The sequence below is a fragment of the Doryrhamphus excisus genome, chromosome 18 (genome assembly GCF_030265055.1).
Source record: "Doryrhamphus excisus isolate RoL2022-K1 chromosome 18, RoL_Dexc_1.0, whole genome shotgun sequence".
NCBI classification, from domain to species: Eukaryota; Metazoa; Chordata; class Actinopteri; order Syngnathiformes; family Syngnathidae; genus Doryrhamphus; species Doryrhamphus excisus.
The window spans coordinates 8,082,501-8,102,866 of record NC_080483.1 but is presented as its reverse complement, the minus strand read 5'-3'; the positions used below and the strand labels follow the sequence as shown (position 1 = coordinate 8,102,866).

Genomic DNA, 20,366 nt, shown 5'->3' with positions numbered 1-20,366 from the left:
AGCTGCACATTGCAGATGACAATTTCATGTACTGCAGCATTTACACTATTTACAACACAACAGCCACATCGATCCACATCGATCCACAAATCAAACAAATGCACCAGCTATGCTACAAATATGCTATTTTATTTCAATGTTGTATGTCATGTCACTGTGACAGATTTTCTGTGACAGGTTTTGCAATATACCTCCAATTTGAAATATTTTAGCACGCTTATGTTAGCCATACATGCAGATTGCTTGATGCCGCTCTTGTGCTACTGTGCAGTTTTACCTAATGTTGCAGCCAGTCAATGCATGTTACCGTTACCGCTGTGTGTACTGCTAACTGAAAATTATTAATTCTTATATTGTATGTTTTATGATGACTTCATGGAATAAGACAAAAACACATGTCAAGGAAAAAAGGGGTCATGCTGCTCCAATTTAGTAGTTGAGTGTCTGCACAGTGCTGTGCACAACGCCTGTTACAGAACAAGTTTACCAAGTAACTTTAGCCGCAAACCAAAATAGTGGCGAGCTGAAGAAAACCTAATAAAATGGAGGAATTGTGACAATCTTCGAGCCGTTTTCAACTTCCTATTTGCATGATATGATATTCCTATTTGCACCATGTACCGTGTATCGCTGAGCACCTTTGCAGCTGCCACAGTCTAAGGAGAGGTGGCCGTGTGTGCGTGAAGACGTGCGTTTCATGCTGATATCCGACAATGCATTATCCGTAACAGATAATCGTTTATAACTGGCCTGTCCCTACTTTTTTGGTACATTTATTTGGTACAATTGGTTACATTTATTTTAACCTACCGCAGGCCAATGAAGTACAAATGGTGGGCCACATGTGCGCCCAAGGTCACAATTTGCACACCCGTTACAAACAACTACTGTATATATTAATTCAGATTTATTTTTCAATATTAGCATTTTGTTTCTATTTTTTTGAGAATTGTGGGAATTACCGTGAAGTTTGCAGAGTTTCCTTAAAATAATTTAAACTGTTAACAAAAGTGTTAAAAAAAAATTTTTTGTTCCATTATTATACTACGAAACCGAACAGACCCATGGCATTAACATTACATCTCAACTAATTAATTGTTTGTATATGGTGTGTTCTCTAAGGACCCATAGGCATTTGTTTGCAGAGTAACTGCTGATCCTTACAATACCACTCATTCAGCCAATCATTGCCTCACCTTTGGAAAACACAAATCAACCCTGCCACCTGCTTTCAGGTTGTCTCCAGAGAACTGCTGAAGACAAAGGCTGTTGCAACCATTTTTACAAAGTGACACTGAGGCCAGCGAGAGAAAAAAAACAAAACAAGGAAGACAGTCGGCTTTCAGGTTGCTCCACTGTTTGTACCCATCTGACAAGCACTTATGTTGAAGTAAACATGTGCCAACGCGTGTCCATTCAATGGTACAGTTTCATTTGTTGAAGCTGGGATCAATATCAAACAGTAGAAAGGTTTTCAGCATAGAAACGACAGGTGAGAAACAGACAAGCAGTTCGATGAATAACAAAACAAAATACACCTCAAACAGAAAACACAAGCTTTTACAAAGCGTGCGGCATGCAGGGATTCGGTGTGGCAAGTCAACAATTTCGGAGCCCCCGGTGGGGCCAATGATGACGTTAATAGAGCAGCTTTGTGGAAGGGCTCACCGGGTAAACATTTCCCCTCTAGGGCTGACTGGAGCCAGACATGATAGGTGTTAATCACCTGACACATTCACACAATAGCTCTGGCTCCCTGCATCGTCGCCATTAAGCAGAAAGATTAGAGGATGAGGAGCATTTTCTGGGGCATCATTCATTTAAATGTGCACTTCAATCAAAACCACAATCACAACCAAAAAGAATAGACTCTGTAAAACACCCACACCCACACAACAATTAATACAATAAATAAAATGGAGTATCAAGTCCAAATAGATGGATGGAGAAATAATGACTATTGAGTATTTTCGCCGTTTTGTATACGCAATGTTCCCTCGTTTACCACGGGACATAGGTTGCCAAAATAGCCCACAATAAGTGAAATCTGCGATAGTTATATGTTACTTGTAACTGCAAATGGCAGGAACGCCTGAACCATACACTTCAGACACAAGCATCAATATTTTCTCACATTTCTCTGTTGTTTAGACACTCTCAAAGTTCAAATTTATTTTGAATTTTAATGAGTAACCTACTAGGTTGGACACAAGAAATTTCACTCCACTGACTGTGTCGTGTCCTCGCGCTCTTTGGCTTTAGCGTTTTTGTATCCTTGTTAAAATGGTTAATGGGGCCCTAAAGTCGGTTAACTTCCACTTCTTCTTCCTTCTATTGCTTATTGGTGGTTAGCTAGTTTAATAGCGACCATTGACCACAACAGGAAACGGCAAGAAGGAGATTGATTGATTGATTGATTGTGTCAATCAGGACACAAAAAATGGATGGATGAATTCCCACACTAGGGCTGTGGTATTTGGTAATGGTAATGGTTGTATTTCATTTGAACATGCATCAGATTACAATTGAATGCATCACATAATCAGTTCACAGTTCCACATGTCCAAAAGGAGTAGGAAGAAGCAAAGCTTATTAAATCCTACCCCTCTATCTGGTACTTTTATAATCAGTAACTGTTACATTTGTTCACTTCCTGCTTTCCTAATATGGTTTAAGGTTATTTTTTTGTTTGTTTATTTTTTAATTGTTTGAATTGTTTTAATTTTTTGTCCCGTACCGAAGTACGAGGTGGCTTAGAAACCATCACTTTTGTGCCTTCATTCATATATGACCTCTGACCTCTGTATCAACTTATTAGCAGCCCCGCCTCCATCTACTGGGACAAAGAGGCTAAATGATCTGAGAGGAGGGTTCACACTCTTCCTTCACTCCAATATAGAACCAACGTGCCCAGGCAGATATAGCGTGAACCCTGTTGTCATCCAGCATGTGTGGTAAAGACAGAGGAGAGAGACGAAAACACGCAAGCACATGGAAATTTATCGAGACCGGTAAAATGATAAACTTTGCTTTTATTTATCATTGGATTAATCGATTTATTAATTATTGTGACCTCATATGTGATTATTGTGATGACCTACTCTAATTAAATAGCTGTCACGAAAGGTTAAACATTCACAGTGGAAGCAGAGGTCCAAACTAGGTAGTGTGAATCCTTTATCAAGCGGCCATTGTGAATTGCAGCACACAGACAAGGGCCTTCAGTCATGAGGGATGCGCCCTGCACCATCTCCACATAACCAACTGCTGTTTGAGGCCCCTGCACAACTCCAAAGCTCTATTGTTCCATTGAAGAAAAAAAATAAAGCACCCAACATCATGATACACCTTCTCCGAAGTGCCAGAAAATAAAACTTTCTTCGACGGGTCCATGTCCCATGTTTGGTGCGCCTGTGCAATTTCCAAACGGGTAATTTTGTGGTGTTGAAGGAGACTAGGCCGTTGTAGACTTCTTAAAAGCTTTCTGTCGCAGATGCCGTCTGATGGTTATTGGACGGCACTGGGCATGAGTAAGAACCTTCATTTGGGCAAAGGATCGTCCCATGATTTGACAGACAGCAAAAGGGTTCTTCCGGCTGAGGACAGTGACATTTTTTTAGTCTACTTGACTTTTTTTGTTCTACAACCCTCAGGATCTTTTAAGACGTTTCTGCGTCCAATCTCAGCAATGCTTGTTTTTTGACACCGAATCCGCATTTTTTAATCTGTCGATGAACAGTTCATTTCACTTTAATGCTAGTTTACAATAATTTGCTTATTCAAAATATGTTTGGTCTCACTGCCGTTTCTTCTTTTTGCATTTTGAAGCTCTATGTAGAAACTCATTAAGAGTGCAAAATGTAAATTTTGCAATTTTTCAACTAGTCTTAAAATTTTGATCAGGAGTGTGTTTATCATGTATGTGTACCATGTACGTATATCATAAAGTGCCCCCCCCCATGGTAAGACTGTCGTCCTGAAAACACAGTTAGCTATTTTGAGTTGTGTGTCCCATTTCGGCGGGATTAAGACCATTTGACTGTTTTTTTTTTCTCTATAAAGTGTTTTAAAAAAACAAGCTGTGGCCCCCAGGTGACACAATGGACACATCTGGTCTAGAAGATTGCCATGTTAATAAATGTTTGTTTTACCTTTTCGAACTTTCAAGCTTCGCAGAACATGAAGAAAAATCACATTTATTTTGAATGCGCTCAATTTAAAACTTAACAGAGCGGCCTTTTGCAGATAGAGTTATGTAAATTTGGTTTGACCTTGTTCCAAAGCATAGCATTCCCCTGGGTGGTTGTGGGTCGCCCGTGGTGACGTTCTAATTAAAGTGACTTGTTCAATAGAGGGCGATGCTGCCGAGATTACACCTCTGGATCTCGGATTCATTAAAATCCACCTTCACAAAAGGAGCCGAGTTCCTGTGAATAATTGGCGGCAAATGAAAGCATCTGTCCAGTAGGCAAGTGGACACGTGGTGTTTTCCCAGAAATAAAAGGAAAGTAAACAGGATGTCAGGGCTCAGGTGGTTCTGTTGAGATGTGTTTACATCCTTTTGTCTCTCTACAGACCAATGATCTCGGTTTGCGCTAAAGGATCCTGTTCATTCTACAAGCAAGAATTTCTGTACTTCCATGAGTTGTTGTCAAACGCTCCAGCAAGCAGTGAGTCAACTCAACACATGTGGGAGACTGTGCAGGCTGTCACTGTGTATCCAATTGGGCTCCGCATGCATAATTTGTGCTGTGGAAGGAGCTCCAGTGTAGATAGAACCTCGTCATGCAGACATTAGCCACGTTTATATGAGGAGTTTTTCCTCTTTCCGAATTGAATTGTTCTGAATGACTTTTCCGAAAACAATGTTATACATGGCAGGGCTCTACATTAAAAACAAAAATTACTTGCCCATGGGGAATCCTTAACGTGAGAACTACTTGCCTGAACTTGCCCCATGTAAAATGAAAAGACTGCCATAATGCCATAATCTAATTTTTGTGGCAACACATGAGATTAAATGATTATCATTTCTTGTGGTTGTTTTCCTACATAGATCATGACGTTGCATGGAAATCTGGATTGTCAAGAGACTTCTAGGCACTTTGCCTTGATAAATAAAAGTACATTCATGATTTAATAAACATTGTGCTTATTAAATAATAAATGATTGATTTTAAAATTGTCACAGCAATGTAATTCACTCACCTGTGCCATCATTTGATTTGCTGCCGCTAATAAAATACTTGTCTAGGAGGCACTGTTTCATCAGTTTTTGGTGTTTTTCTTCAGAAGTTGTTGAAGAATTACACGATGTTGGCAGGGACGCCATGATAGATGTTTTCGTAGTCAAACCATCGCGAACAAGAACGGGTGTGGGTAAAACGCGGACTGTAGAGTACGGACCGTGGTCTAAATAAACGATTCTGATTGGTCCAGTTCAAGATTTGCAAGGATTGGTTTGCAAATTACCACCGGAATTACGCAGTCCGTGTTTTACCAACACCCAACAAGAACCGCTTTAAAAAAAACTCTTGGCAGTATGGCATGCCAAAGTACACTTGCCCGACGGGAATATCACTGATTGGATTTACTTGCCCCAATTTTGTTTTAACTTGCCCCGGGCCATCGGTACATCGTTATTGTCGAGCCCTGCATGGAAAGAAATATTCCAATCTCTTGTCTACATGAGACGCTATAATTAAACAGAATAGTCAATGGGGCATGTGCAGTAAAGCATTAACATCAACATTACGTGATATCGATTTCCCAGAGTTTTTCTTTCACTTGTTGGAATAACTCCATATAGCGAGTTTTTCGTTCGTCCAATCTTGAAATTTAGTTTGGATCAAAAACAAACTTTTCGCAGCAGTCCAGTGCCGATTGCTGGCCTCCATTTTTAAAACTGAAGATCATCTGGATCTGCGTGTTACGTCATATCTGAGCATGCGCTGAAAGAACGCACCTGGGATAAATTTAAACAGGAAAGGATCAAATTCAATATTGCTAATATTTTATAATTAAACTCGAGACATGTTTTATATAGATATATATTTTCTTTTTAAAGTAAAACTGGACTTGTAAATAAAATATAGAAGGGTTTAGATTCTGTTCCACAGATGGCGGTAATGAAAAAGAAAGCTACTTGCCAACCTCCAATAAACAACAGAAGAAGAAAAACACGACAAAGATGAACGCACCCTGACAACTTTCCGTTTGAGTGGGTACAAGATACCTCAATCGGATTGGGGAAAGGAATATTCCACCCCTGTCAATCCGATTATATGTTAATTTGGAATGGCACTTTTGTTTCGGAATGAGGTGTATACAAAGGTTAAATCCTTTCTGTGTGAGCAAATAAACCAAATGCAGTTGGAACATTTGAGTCCATGTATACGTGGCTATTGTTAACAAATCCACTCGCTGCTGTTGCGTGTTATTACCTGTTCTGGAAGGTGTTGAGGCCCGCCGGGACACACTGGACCCTCCATTGTCCGTTCTGGTCGGGGTAAAGCACAAACTTGATTGGTGTCTCTACTTGGAGCTCCTTTTCCAGGGCAAAAAGATGTTCCTTCCAGGGACACCCTCCCTGGGAGAACAGCAGCACCTGCCCGCTGGGATCTACCTGGAAATATGAGAGGGGGGGAGGAATTATGTCACTTCATGCTTGTTAAAAAAAGAGGAAAGAATTAATGCTGCACTTCATTCACACAAGTAACTTAAATTCCCTAAAAATACTGAAATAATTCACATTTTTCAAACTATTACTGTTGCTCTTGCCTGCATTGTTGCACCTTACTAAAAAGAAACCTTGTAACCGCCTACATTTTTTATTTTTATAAAATTATTATACTTTTTTTTAAATTGGAAAATTACGTGTCTTTCATGTCCTTCATTTCTGTGCCTTCTAAAGATATAAAAACAGCTAAAATTAGGCATTTTATTAACGTGCGTAATGGGACACACGCAATCCACCTACAAACACCGCCAAAACCTTTTATATCCATGTAGTATCATGCACATCGGTGATATTTTGCCCTTCTTTGGTCATTTTAAGCATTGCCGATACTTCCTTCATGGCCGCTTTGGTTTCACATATCAGCATAGACACAAACGCTACACCTCGCATTAACTTTTCTAAACTCAAAAATAAAAACACAGCAGCAGTGTCCTTTTGATAGTGGCCGAGGGCATTGTGAACGAGGAGCTGTGAGCGAATGTGTGGTGAAGCTAGTCGCTAGCCGGCTCAGTTATTATTCTTTGTTTACATCACATTTTGCAAGCTATGGGGTCACTGCAGGGACATAACAGACAGCCACCTCCAGTATAACAAGCCAATTAGTTAGCCCCTCCAATTTACTTATTCAAGACTCCTTAAGAGAGTGGTTCAAATGGAGTGGGGAAGAATAACAAAGAAGACGAAAACATACCACTTCCACACAGAATGAGAGTAGAATTGGGTTTTTTTTCTATTCGATCTCAGCCATGCAGTGTGCAGGGTAATGTAATGTAACGCCATTACATTAATGCCTAGTGACCAGAATATTACATATTAACTTGTCTTTCAATATTTTTTTTTGACTAATAGGTCACAGACAACCACAACAGTGATAATTTATTAAATCATTATTGTTTGAAAAAAATGCTAAATAGTGAGAGAGGGATATTGCGCAATATAGCGAGGGACGACTGTAACAATGTTGCTGTAGCTTGGTGAAAATGCAGGTCACATTATGCACACTCTGTACAGTTTTTGGAGGTTTATTCAAAGGGCTTTGTAGGCGGAAAAGTGGCACCCCTTTACAAGCATCCTTAGCTGCCTCTTTTTAGCTGTTTTTATAGCTTTAGAACCCACAGAAAAAGTTAAATATGTGTTGAAATATGTTAATGTCTCATATAAGCAATTTTTTCTCAAGTGCACTTTTCTTTTAAAATGTTTGTGTCATGTTATAATAGATGAATATTGATTGTGAACCTTGTGTCGCTGGTTGACGGCGTCTTCCACGACCTGGCGTGCTGGCAACCATGAGGACTTGTAGAAATCCAAACGGTCCAGAAACTCTTCCCCAACCATTGCCATAGCCTTTTTGAAACCCTCCTGGTGACATATAGAGTGAACACATAAAGTTAATGCAATGAAAAAAATCACATGACTAAGTGTGGACAGTTTCTCTGGTAAAAAAGAACCAACTATTTTAGTTACTGCTAAATCAGTAGAATTCTGATTAAATAATATCGGCTTCTTCCTACTCCTTTTCAGATATGGTGAATGTGCAAGTGTATAACATGTGATGTGCTTCAATGTAAGTGGATTAAGGATTTTAACATTAACTATTCGCAAGTCCATATCCTTTGTATTTAAATTGAAAACAAGTCTGGCACCATGGACATGCTCCATTTCATGCTCTGGTGAGAAACTAACATATAATGCACTTGAACGTGTGCAATTCCCACAACAGGCTTGCACTGCAGGGAACTGTGATGATCCTGAGCTTTAAAAAGAATGAATGGAGGAAATGAGAATCCATTATTGTCACAAACAGTTTCTATTCTGTTGAGGATTTCAATGAAGTCCTGTATGTTCTCTCCATCGCTGCATGAGCTGCAGGCTATTGGAGGAAATTGCCATTGCTACAATTAGAACTGTGTGAACTGAAATGGCACAAAATAAGTAGGCCACACTGGTCCGCCGAGAGAGGGGCCAAACAATGGAAAAATATCAGCTGACACAGGCGACATACACGCGCAGGTAGAGCTGTGGGTATCTCGTGAGAGTCCGTGCAATAACATGTGCCATTACCCTGCTGGCATTCCCTGACTACGCTAATGAGGAAGCGGAAAGTCAAACTATCTGGGTCCCAGTCGCTCTGTGGGGTTAAAAATAAATAAATCCTGTGTGAATGCACAACACAAACAATGACGATGTTCAACCAGGGTTGGTACAGATTTGACATTTCTAAATTTCAGACTTTTTCCAGACTCACTTTTATTAAAAGTGTAGAGCTGTGTAATCAATTATCCAAATACTCAACAACTACTTAGATTTTAAATTAATCTTTTTTTTAGTTAAAAATATTACCGTATTTTCCCGGCTATAAGTCACACTTTTTTTCATAGGTTGGCTGTTCCTGCGACTTATACTCCAGAGCGACTTATACATGAAAAAACTGTTTATGTTACATAAACACTGGACACCTTTTCTGTTTATGTTTATTTTTTGTATAGCTGAAAAACCATTGTGTTAGCATATCTTACACCTATTCAGCCTGTTCTTTATTCATTTATTGGTAGAACTTGCCTTCCAAGAGGACGTAATATCTGTTTAGGTCAAGTAGTTTGTAAATTAAATTACCCGCAAAAATGCGACTTATATTCCAGTGCAACTTATGTATGTTTTTTCTACCTAATTATGCATTTTTGGCCTTGTGCAACTTATACTCCGAAGCGACTTATAGTCCAGAAAATACAGTAAATATCCTCTGAATTTAGCCTCTCAAATGTGGATATGGGTATGTATGAAAGCAGACTTATTATCTAGTTGTTTGAGGCAAAACAAGATATTCAAACACATTAGCTTTGACTTTGGACAACAGTGATTGACATTTTTGCCTCTTTTCTGATAAGTTGTAGACAAAGCCATCAACTGTCAGACTGTTATATTGAGAGTATGACATCCTGCGATTTCCAATGGGTGAGTTGACTTATAATTCGTAATTGGCTCCTTCCTGACAAAGAAAGTGCTACTGTTTCCTCAATGAGAGCGGCACAGTATTTAAACAATTTGTTGTAGTTCTGAGGTAAAGGAGCTGTCACAAGATTACAACATAACCATACATTAGCAGCACCACAGTATAAGCTGCAGGATTCAAAGTATTTATAAAAAGTAGCAGCTTATACATCAGAGATTACGGTAATTAGACACCCGGAACAACTACAGCCAGACCATCACGTGTGTCACAATAAGGTCCCTCCCTTGTGACATGGTTATTATCACACTTTTCGTCTTTGTATCACCAATACTCATTCAGTGGTAACAAAAAAATCCGACAGGAAAATCACATATGTTTATTTATTTTATTTTTATTTTTAAGTGTGACGTGGTGACGCCACTCTCACAGAATATACAGTAATATGATTGGGGCATCTTTTCCCCCTGAGAAACACTTTTTAGGATTTGCCTTCAATGTTTGCTTAGCAGGTTGGGAAAAGATGCTTTTCTTCACTTTTCTCAAGTTGTTGTGCCTCACAGTTTGAAAACCATTGGTTTAGATGCACTCTGAGCTGACTGATTTTTGTTGACATGTATGATAATGCTTACAATTGAAAATGTAATTTTTCAGGAGCATGTGTCCTGAAAATTAGGGCAGAAACCAATCCAATTTTGTGGCAGAAATCCAATCCAATCCAATTTTGTGGCACTTGACATCCATTGTCGTTAGAATAATGGCACTTCAATGGAGTGATTTTATAGCTTTTGCTGAGCTTGAGGTTCTGACTTCCTGTCTGTTATGTTGAGCTTATATGTTTTTTCTGTCACAAGATGGAGTGACTTACACTACAAAGCACATACGTACATACCTCAGTGTCCTGACTCTTGCTGTTCCAGCGTGGATTCAGGTAGCCGACACGTGCGCTCAGCGTGGTGGAGATGGCGTATCGTGCCTCGCCGTCACACTGTGAAATGCCGTTGTCAATGGCATCCACCTCCTCCACGAAGTTCTCGTAGAGCTTTGAGGGAAAAAAATGAGAGAGGGGGTGCTTACTTAATTAATCTGTAATGATGTGGAAAATCTGCAGTTTTATGTTAATGCACGTTGTCTTCCTTTTCAAGCCGGGGAAGCAGGGAGGGACGTTGGAATTAAGACGGCGCTTGAAAGCCATTAGGTCCAAATGTATTGGTAGTTACCAAGGGCCTAAGTACACGGTAAGCTCGTTAAACCAGAGAGGACTGCTGCTATTTCACAGTTAACTGCAAAAGGTTAGACTGGAAGCAATAGGAGGGCAGTGCAGTAATGGATGTACAAAGTAATACAATGTTTGCATTCAAGGTCAGTCACCAACATTTGACATTTTACAATGAGGTAAAAGTGAAATTGTGAGAAGATGTTATTCCAGACGAGTATGGGAAGAACACATGAAATGTCAACAAATAATTGAGGTGTTTGAGGCGTTAAACAGACTGGAGATGACGTAACTTAACAGTGAATATATTTAGGCCGACAATAAGATTTGGCAAATAGTACGCTTGGGCCTCATGCTGGCGGGCCCCCGGTGTCCAAAACCCACTGACTAGAACTGTGGTGCCCTCAGTTGGAAGCTGTGGAATTGTCACATTACTGATTAGATGGCTCCAATTTCTGCTCGTTCTGCGCCGCCAACTGTCTGATGAAGGTGGAAAGAACATTTAAAAAATGGTCTGCGTTTTCTGCATACTGTGAGCGTGTGCTTTTTATTGTAAACTGACAATATATTTTTCATATTGTGGTTGTACTGCATTATAAAGAATGTGTTTCTAAGACCGAATTAGGTGCAGACAAGTAAAAACAAAACCATCTCAGTGACATGGTGGGCAGCTCTACAACCACAGCCCTACAGTATTATCTATTCAATTGAACTCCTTATAGTCACCGGGTAGGTGCACAGTGGAAGAGTGGTCAGCATGTTGGCCACACATTCAGGAGATCGGGTAGAGAATCTCCGCTTGGGCATCTCTATGTGTAGTTTGCATGTTCTCCCTGTGTGTGCGTGGGTTTTCTCCGGGCACCCCGGTTTCCTCCCACATTCCAAAAACATGCATGTTAGGTTAACTCAGTGCTTCGCAATTATTTTCCATCAGGACCCTTTTTTTTTTGCATTACCCAGATTTGAAATACTAGAATGATGATGATATTTATTCATTTTCTTTACTGTACAGAATCAACTTGAAACTGAAACCAGGACAATGCAACAAAACGGAGAGCATGCAAGAGTATTCAAGAGTCAAATTGCATTTTCAGTACTATTAATGTGTACATTTGTACACGCGCAATATGCTTGTTGAGTTTTCCTTCCACTAAGTGCTCTAAATGATTATATGTAAGTTGTTGATGTCCTCTTAGTGGTTTGAGTGAATAAACACCTTAGCTATAATTACAGCATTACGACATTACTATTACGATTGGTGCATCCATTTTTATTTATATGAACACAGTGGACACGTGTTTTATTCCGTGCTCCATGTGGAATGGAAAATAAGAGTTGTTTTAGTACACAGTGCAAGCTAATTTGCAGGTATAGTGCCAAATGTGGTCATGCCGCTCTCACTTTGTCATAGAGGACCTCCAACTGCTTATCGTCCTCCTTCAGCTGCGTCAGCTGGGCCAGCAGCTGACGGCCAAAGTGGAGATAAACCAGGCCGGCCGAGCTGAGCTTGGTGACCCACGGCTTGTCTGGACACAGGCTGTGGAAGGTCTCTGCAAAAGTCCTGAAGTTTAAGAGGGAAGACAAGACAGATAACAAATGTAGTGTGAGTCAGGGACTTTCAAAGACACCATTATTTTATATAAAAGGTCACAATGCAGCTTATATATTATCTGTGATGCACCATTCATCGGCAGACTTCGCCGTGTGTTCTGTCACGTTACCTGACAGGGGCTTTTGTTAATTTAGGAGTTTTCTGACTAATTTCAGGTCCAGACAAACACACTGCTGTTCATTAGGGTTGACTTCTTCCGTTAGTATATCTGCTAACACTTATAGGTCACCTTTAAAAACCTTTCTTGCCTTGGTCGGTTTCCTCTTTTACAATGCAATGCACATTCGGCCTAAAATCACTTTAAACATTTGATTTTTTTACTCTAAAAATCTGTGTATTCAACACTCCGACTTACAATGCAAATATAATATACCCTATTCTAAAACATACATACAAAATTAACAACAAATTTAAATGTACTGACATACTGGGTCCCATTCCATCATGCCATATCCAAAAGAAAAATCCAGGCCGATTTAATGTAGGACTTTAATGCTTTGACAAAGAAAGTGGCCTCTAATGCTTTGACTGACTGACGACGGGCTTTTTGCTTTTTTCCCCATAAATGGGAAAGTGATGTCATGATTTATTTACTTTGGATTTGAAAGCGGGTGCCTTTCCTTTCATCCTGCACCAAAAGCGGAAAAAAAAATAGAAACAAACTTGAGGACAGAATTCAAAATCATGGCAAATATTATTGATTTTTTATTTTTTTACTTGACCCATTTAAACCATTCAAAGACTTGTATGCAGTTTGAAGTTTGTCGTTTCAAACAAGTTCAAACAAAGTGTCTTATGTGGCTGCCTCATGATGAATTAATGATTAATTTAACATTCTCAACGCAAAGATAGCATGAGTAATATGTGTGTTAATGCTGGAACCTTATGTTTTCAATGTGAAACTCTTTCATATAACATATAAAGTACAGTGGAACTATTTCGGTTGAAGTAAAAAATGGCAAAATTGTGTCTCGGTTGGCATATGTTTCCTGGTTAGTATACACAGTGTGAGTCCAGCTGTATTTGTAAGATATATTTATTAGAAAACAAAACTGTTGGGATTATCTGAACTGGACATCATAACCGGAAGCCACTGCCTCCCAGCTCCATCACCCATCTATAACGTCATCATAACCAGTTGACTATGTGTTTGCTGGCTAACACAGTCATACCATCTTGATCACGGCTGCAGGATAACCCACAATGGAGCCAAAGAAGTTGAAAAGTTGAAAGTGGTAATATTTTGATTAAAAAAAATGTGAGAAACTCCGAAAATATCTCCTAGCAAAACACAAAATGGTGTCCATGTGGATCTCTGCTCGGCCATCACCAATACCTTATGGCAGTCTTTGTCAACAATCAGGTCTTCAATCTGGTGCTTGTGTGTCTCGCAGAACATGACAGTGCAGAATGTCATTATCATCACTGAATGCTACGTTTGTATACCTTATATTGTTATTTTAGTACATTTAGTCATTTATATGCTTGAAAATGCTGGGGCGGAAGTCACAGAAGAAAAAAGTTAAACGGATGCGATCAAAGGTGTGGACTCACTTTGGCTTTTATGGCTGTCACTCGTTATGCGCTAATGTAAGAAGTGACAACCATGCAAAGCCACCTTGGTCGTCACCATACGAGGAGAAATATGTGCCTAGTAAGAGAAATGTTGATTTTTCTATTCAAATGCTAAATGCTATGTTGTTCAATCAAGAGATGTATTTTTGGTTTAATTCTTTTATTGTCAACATTGTCGTCAACCTCATCCACATCACAGTCTGTCTCTTTCCGGGGACTACGTCACTACTACACTAAATATTTATTTTAATTTTAGTTATTTTTGTACTTCTATTACTAAAATCCTCTTTACAATTATGTTGCACTTTTTGTATTTGTTTCACCCTATTGCCGTACAGAGATATGATTATATTATTTATTTATTTAGTTATTTTGAGCAGTGCATTGTGAATGGTATCGTGAGGTACTCTGAGATTCACAGTCCTAATTGTGTATGAAATCATTAATACTGCCATTTTGTCAATTTTATTTTTCATTCTCCCCATTTTCTTTTACAGTTTTTTAATGATAAAAATACCAGTATATATATATATACACACACACACACACACACACTCTCTCTCTCTCTCTCTCTCTCCAACACAATTGTTGACAATTGACTATTATTTATCACTATTGTATTTTTCTTTCATCTTTGATGAAAATCTTTGATTCTTTCATCTTTTTACCGAAAATATACTGCCCACTTCTCTTTTAGTGACCAATCTGACAACGCAAAACCTTCTCTTCCTCTTATACGTTTGTCCTATGTTTTGAATAAGCAGTTTATACTGTATGTCCATCACTGTTGTAAATACACAATCTTTCAAGAAAAACAAAAACAAAAAAAGGAAAAAGCAGTGTAATCAAAAGTTAAGCAGTTTTATGTTTTGCATTTTGTCCCTTCCTGTACCAAAAATTAACAGAGCCATGATCATGGCATACCATTACACCTTTACAGTGATTACAGTCGCCCTCGCCATAGCAGTTATTTATCTGGGATGGCGATCAATAGGAGACTTACAACGTGCTACCTGTTTATGTTTTTAAAATAGCCTTGATGTGAAGAGTTTAGAGATACATAGCCTGTGTATTAAAATGTAATGTCAAACAAGTTAAGGCACAATACCTGTGAAAATATCTAATAATACATTTTCAAGTGGTTTCATTGTTTGCGTATGTACATGAAAGTAACCCAACGCCAAATCAATTTCATCAATATGCTTGCTTATTATCAAATCCAATTAAAATGTCCAACCCTGGTTCTAAATCCTGATTACTGGTTGCGTATAGGTTGTCAATAGCAATAACTCCTGAGGCCCATAAATAGCCCACTAAGCTTCACTGTCAGTTTGTATCGAGTAGCAATGGACAGAGAGCAGGTTGTGGCATGTTTTGCGAGTGTGCGTATACAGAAAAATATAACGCCACTGTCAGGGCCACGTGCACAGATGGGGGGTTGGGCTTCAGTGGCATGGAGCCACTGCTGGTCATTTAATTCAGGCTTAATTGGAAGGCGTGCGCTGCAACACAGCAGATAAGAGGCTGGCAAATGAATGAGTGACATGTGAGGGAGGCAGGGGGTAATCAGGGCCATTAAGAGGGGCCTAATTGGCCAAGCTGGGCATCTCAGTGCTCATTAACAAGTGATAGGAAAATTGAACTGAAAAGTGAAGAATATGACAAGATGCAGCAGAGAAAAAGGCCAATAAGGACTGACGGGATCTGGAGTCTCATTTCCTTTTTCATTCAGGGAATAATATATTTAGTGAATTTAGTCTTCACTGTGACATAAGCAGGGTTGTCTTTGTATTTTCTTATTGGAATGGGGGGGAATTTGGACTTTGCTGTATCTAGAAGACACTGTACAACTTTGGAACCCACAGAGTGATACAATCTGGACTTTAACCAAACATTAAGGAAGAATATGCGCATCTAAACTTTTGTATTCTTCACCTTTTGTTCATTAGAAACATGAAAACCCATATAATGCAGGTCAGAATTATTATTGCAACATTTATTTATTCCTTTCAGCAGGAGTACACAATATTTACTGTACCGATATGAGGAATTACGACATCACACCGATGAATTTGAAAACATAGCAAATGGCATGGCATCGATCATATGGGACTTCTGATTGTTTCAGAGGAAGACATTTAGCCAAATGCTCTGCAAACATTCCGCAAAGAGGGAAAAACGTATAGAGCTTCAATGCATCAAACCTTACCAACCACCTGAAATGCCAGCATGCCACGATGCCCAGGGCTTGTTCCTATTGCCACAAAGTTTGAAAACCGCAAACAGAGACAACCCGAGGGCTAAAGCGATCTGTAAGTTAAAGGGGACCTTTTTTTTCGGCCCTTTCTATTGAGTTGAGGACTCCTATAGAGCAGCTACACAAGATAACCACTACAGAAAGCTTTCTAGATATTACAGAATCTGCACCTATTCCAGCTGTATTTCTTTGGATTTTCGTGCTTGCTGTGAAAACGGTCTGTTTTAATTTATTCCACCCACGGCCTGCCGTCAGGCACGCAAACTCACACTCAAGGTCACACTCCCGAGTGTTTATAAGACTTCAGTTAGCCGCGAACCCAACTTAGGAGTTGTATAGGAGGACTATAGGAGTTGATAAAGGGTATCGGAGTTTATAATAGACAGCAATTTATCTTTTTAACATACAGACACATGTGTTGGCACACAAACCCGATCCGGAAGTAGAGACTGGAAAGTTCGATGTTTTTCAAAAAAAGAGGTTACTTCAAGACGTCTATCAATGGTAAGCACTTTCAGAATTTTAGCTTCAGGAATTGTAAACCCTTACAAACCCTTTCCCTTACAAACAAAGAAACATATTTTACGAGCTATTGCTAGCAATGTAAACACAAAAGCAGAGCTTCGAGGAGGGCAGAGAGTGTACCTGGCCTACAGCCACGCCCATAATGAAGCCCGCTCATCTGTGACATCACAAATGAACAGTTTTGCAACGCCCTCTGAAACGGAGCGTTTTGAGCCATCCCAAAGTTCTTTCAGGGTTCACTTCCAAATGCGCAAACCTCATTATCTGAAACTTTGGCATGGTTTAACACAAGAATACAACATTCTAACTACATTCATAGGTCAGAAAAGTAGAAAAAGCATAATAGGTCCCCTTTAATTAATGGAAATGATGGTGCTGAATGGTGCCCTTTCCCATCGTTGAAGATACTGGCGACCACATTCATTTTATGAGGCATCTTTAACTGAACAAGCTGTGGGTTTTCATTTAGTGGCCTATTTTGTAATCTTTCAACTAATTTAATCATATATACCTGGTGTGGACCGAGCGCATTAATTATTGACACCTAGAGTGAGTGAGCTGTATGCTTAATTTGGTGTATTACAGTGGAATATTTCTACCAACTACTTTTAGAAAATGTGACATTTATCATATTTAACTGTTGAGGAGCAACTGCATTAATTATATGACACATCCTCATTTGAGTAAGCGTGCTATAGATTTTGATTTTGTGGATGCTTTTGGAATCTTCCTACCATTGCTTTTAATATGTGATGTTTATAATATGTAACAGGTAATTATATGACATGTCTGGATTATTTTGGAATGTGAAGTTTACCATACGTACTCGGGGAGGATTGCATTAATTGCATTCATTATGACAAATGTCGGTTTTGATTTTCTGAATAATTTTTTTTTTGCTTTTAGAAAACATAGCATCTTATGTAAATGCCATAAATTTGCATAAATTGTATAACATCTTTATTGGAATGAGCGTGTCACAGGTTTGACTTGGTGGATTATTTGGAGGTATTTCTATTGCTTTTAGAAATGTTTATGAAAATGTGATATTACCATACTGTATGTGACGAGCACAAAGCATTCACATTTATGAGCAAGTGGGCCGCGGGTCGGACTACTTTGGAGTTTTTCAACAGATACTGTATATTTCAGAAAATGTGACTGTTATATGTAACTGATGAGAAGTCATCGCACTAATTATATGACATCTTTTTTTTTTTGAGCGAATGTGCTGTCGGGTACAATTTTGTGGATTAGGGGACACAGATTGCTGGGTCAGAGAATGGATTGTGTTTACATTTCCATGAGTTATTATCTTAAAAGTCATCTCCATCATCTATACTGTTACTGAATCTCTCCGGTAAGAACTTCACTAACACTGTTCACGTAGACCCTTCACAACCATCATGCTCCTCCATCGGTGCAAACGTGAGCGACACCCACATCCTCATGTGGTTCCTGGCGGTGTCGTGGCAGCCTGTGTGCCTCGTGAACACACAGCGGGGCAGACGATCAATAGAAGAGTACTAATTATCACGAGCCACCTGCCAGGAAAAGGGACCCAGTATGTCTTTATCATATGCTTGGTGAGAGTGGAAGAAAAAGAAAATCGATGGCTAATTATTATCAGCATGCCAGGCTGACCGCTCACGTGTGACAGCCTGATGACTAAGGCGAGTGAACGCTATCATGCTGCCGGGAAAATTATAGCAAAAATACAGCCTCTGTTTCAGACTGCAATTAAGGAACTGTGGGAGTCATGGAGAAGCATTTCACATTAATGACACACCACTGAGGGAAATTGGGTTCATGCACCTTAAAAAGGAAAAATCTGTGTTATAATGTGTATGGGTGTAACAGTACCCATAATGACGGCTCAAAACATACCTCGGTTTTAAGGTGACAGCTAGATTCATTTTTGGTGAAGTTAGGGAACACAATGCAAAAAAACTGCCCAACTTGTATGTAAAAAGCTGAATTTATTTTATTTTTTTAATTAAACATAGAAAGCGCATATAGTAACTCCTCATTTATCCCAGTTAAGTGGTTACAGACCTGACCGTGATAATTGAATTTCTACCAAGTAGGATTCCTTATTTATAAATGGAACATCGTAGTTAAAGCATAGAAAAGACCTTGTTATTATGGTTTTTAACATTATTAGAGCACACGTGACATGAAGTAATACCCCATAATACCCCTTTGTGACCAATCTTGAATACTACATATTACAATGTCTTTCAATGTGTTTTCTGAATGTTTGTATTTAGATTATGTACCCATTTTTGTTTGAAAATGTTTAATTTGTAACATTTGTATGCTTTTCTTTTTTACTAATAGACTGTAGTAACCACAAAACAGTGATGATGATTAATATATATTGAACGCGAAGCCAGGAAATGGACTTTCTTTTTTCTTTTTAAGAAAGTGAAATGATTAAATCAACGGTGTGAATTCTAATTAGTAAAAGTTCCTTATTGGAAGAAGTGTAACATTAATAGTCAGAAGTTGTAGCCCTGTTCCCTGGCTCTACTAAACAATGGCGACACAGTGGTTTTGTCTTTTCCATTTGTCTGTTTTATGGTTGGGCGATGTATCGATATTTTTAAAAATATCAATATTTCTTCTTAGCAGGATATCAAAGACAGGCATATTGTTCATATCGATATAGACTGAATTTGATGCAGAGGTCTCATGTTTCAAGACCCCTTAAGCAAGTGTGCCGCTATGGATGTCGATCTCGTTACGTGTGTAGCTTGCCGCCTGCTCCATAGTTTACACTCGGGAGCAGTCATTAGCTTTGAGCACACCTTCGCTACGCTGAGATCCTTGTAGAGATACGTAGGAGGAGAGGCTGCACAGTGGGAGTGAACAGAAAAAAAAGGTTGCTGTATTAAAGACAGAATCAACCATGTTTACCGTCTGTTATCATGGGGAACGTCAGAGGGAAGCGCTAACAGCGCTAACCCGGCTGTAAAGATACTACCATGAGTGCAGCATGAAATTTAATTTACTTCAGCAGCTATTTTTCTATAATATTCTTTAATACAACTTTGCACGCACATTTGGCTTTGACTTTTCTCTAAACTCACTTTGTGGGAAAAAAATGGGGATATGTATCGTATATTGATATTAAACCCAGGAATGCCAAGTGTTCCCAAACAGGAGACTTTAACGATGTAAGAGGGTTTTCAAGCTCTCGCTTCTCTTTGGCACTGTCACCAATCAAGGCTGTACAGCCTGGATCGACAGGCCTCATTTGAACACCATCTTCTACTTTGTCAGCTCGCACATCGAAATCCCAAATCTTGGAATCCTAAACATTTAGAAATTGTACATGAAGTTCTCTGACAGAGCTTCTCCCACCGGACTAATGATCTGGAACCACAGCTGCACTGTCACCCTGCAGCGAGTCTTACATTACTGCATCATACCTCTGATGATGATCATAGCGATGCCTTTTCGGGTCAAACTCTCCTCCCACATCTACAACTA

The 20,366-nt window shown here is 39.2% G+C and overlaps 1 protein-coding gene across 1 annotated transcript in view; it reads right to left on the bottom strand.

Annotated features, from left to right (window-relative positions):
- myg1 (myg1 exonuclease) overlaps nt 1-20,366 on the bottom strand; it is a 31,962-nt gene that overhangs the window by 9,794 nt on the left and 1,802 nt on the right. The window contains exons 2-6 of the mRNA XM_058055721.1: nt 20,306-20,366; nt 12,304-12,463; nt 10,579-10,728; nt 7,976-8,098; nt 6,444-6,625 (exon numbers count right to left, since the gene is read on the bottom strand). The exon at nt 20,306-20,366 is cut by the window's right edge and continues 52 nt beyond it. Coding sequence (XP_057911704.1) covers nt 6,444-6,625; nt 7,976-8,098; nt 10,579-10,728; nt 12,304-12,463; nt 20,306-20,366 — 676 coding nt within the window. The remainder of the gene's footprint in view (nt 1-6,443; nt 6,626-7,975; nt 8,099-10,578; nt 10,729-12,303; nt 12,464-20,305) is intronic.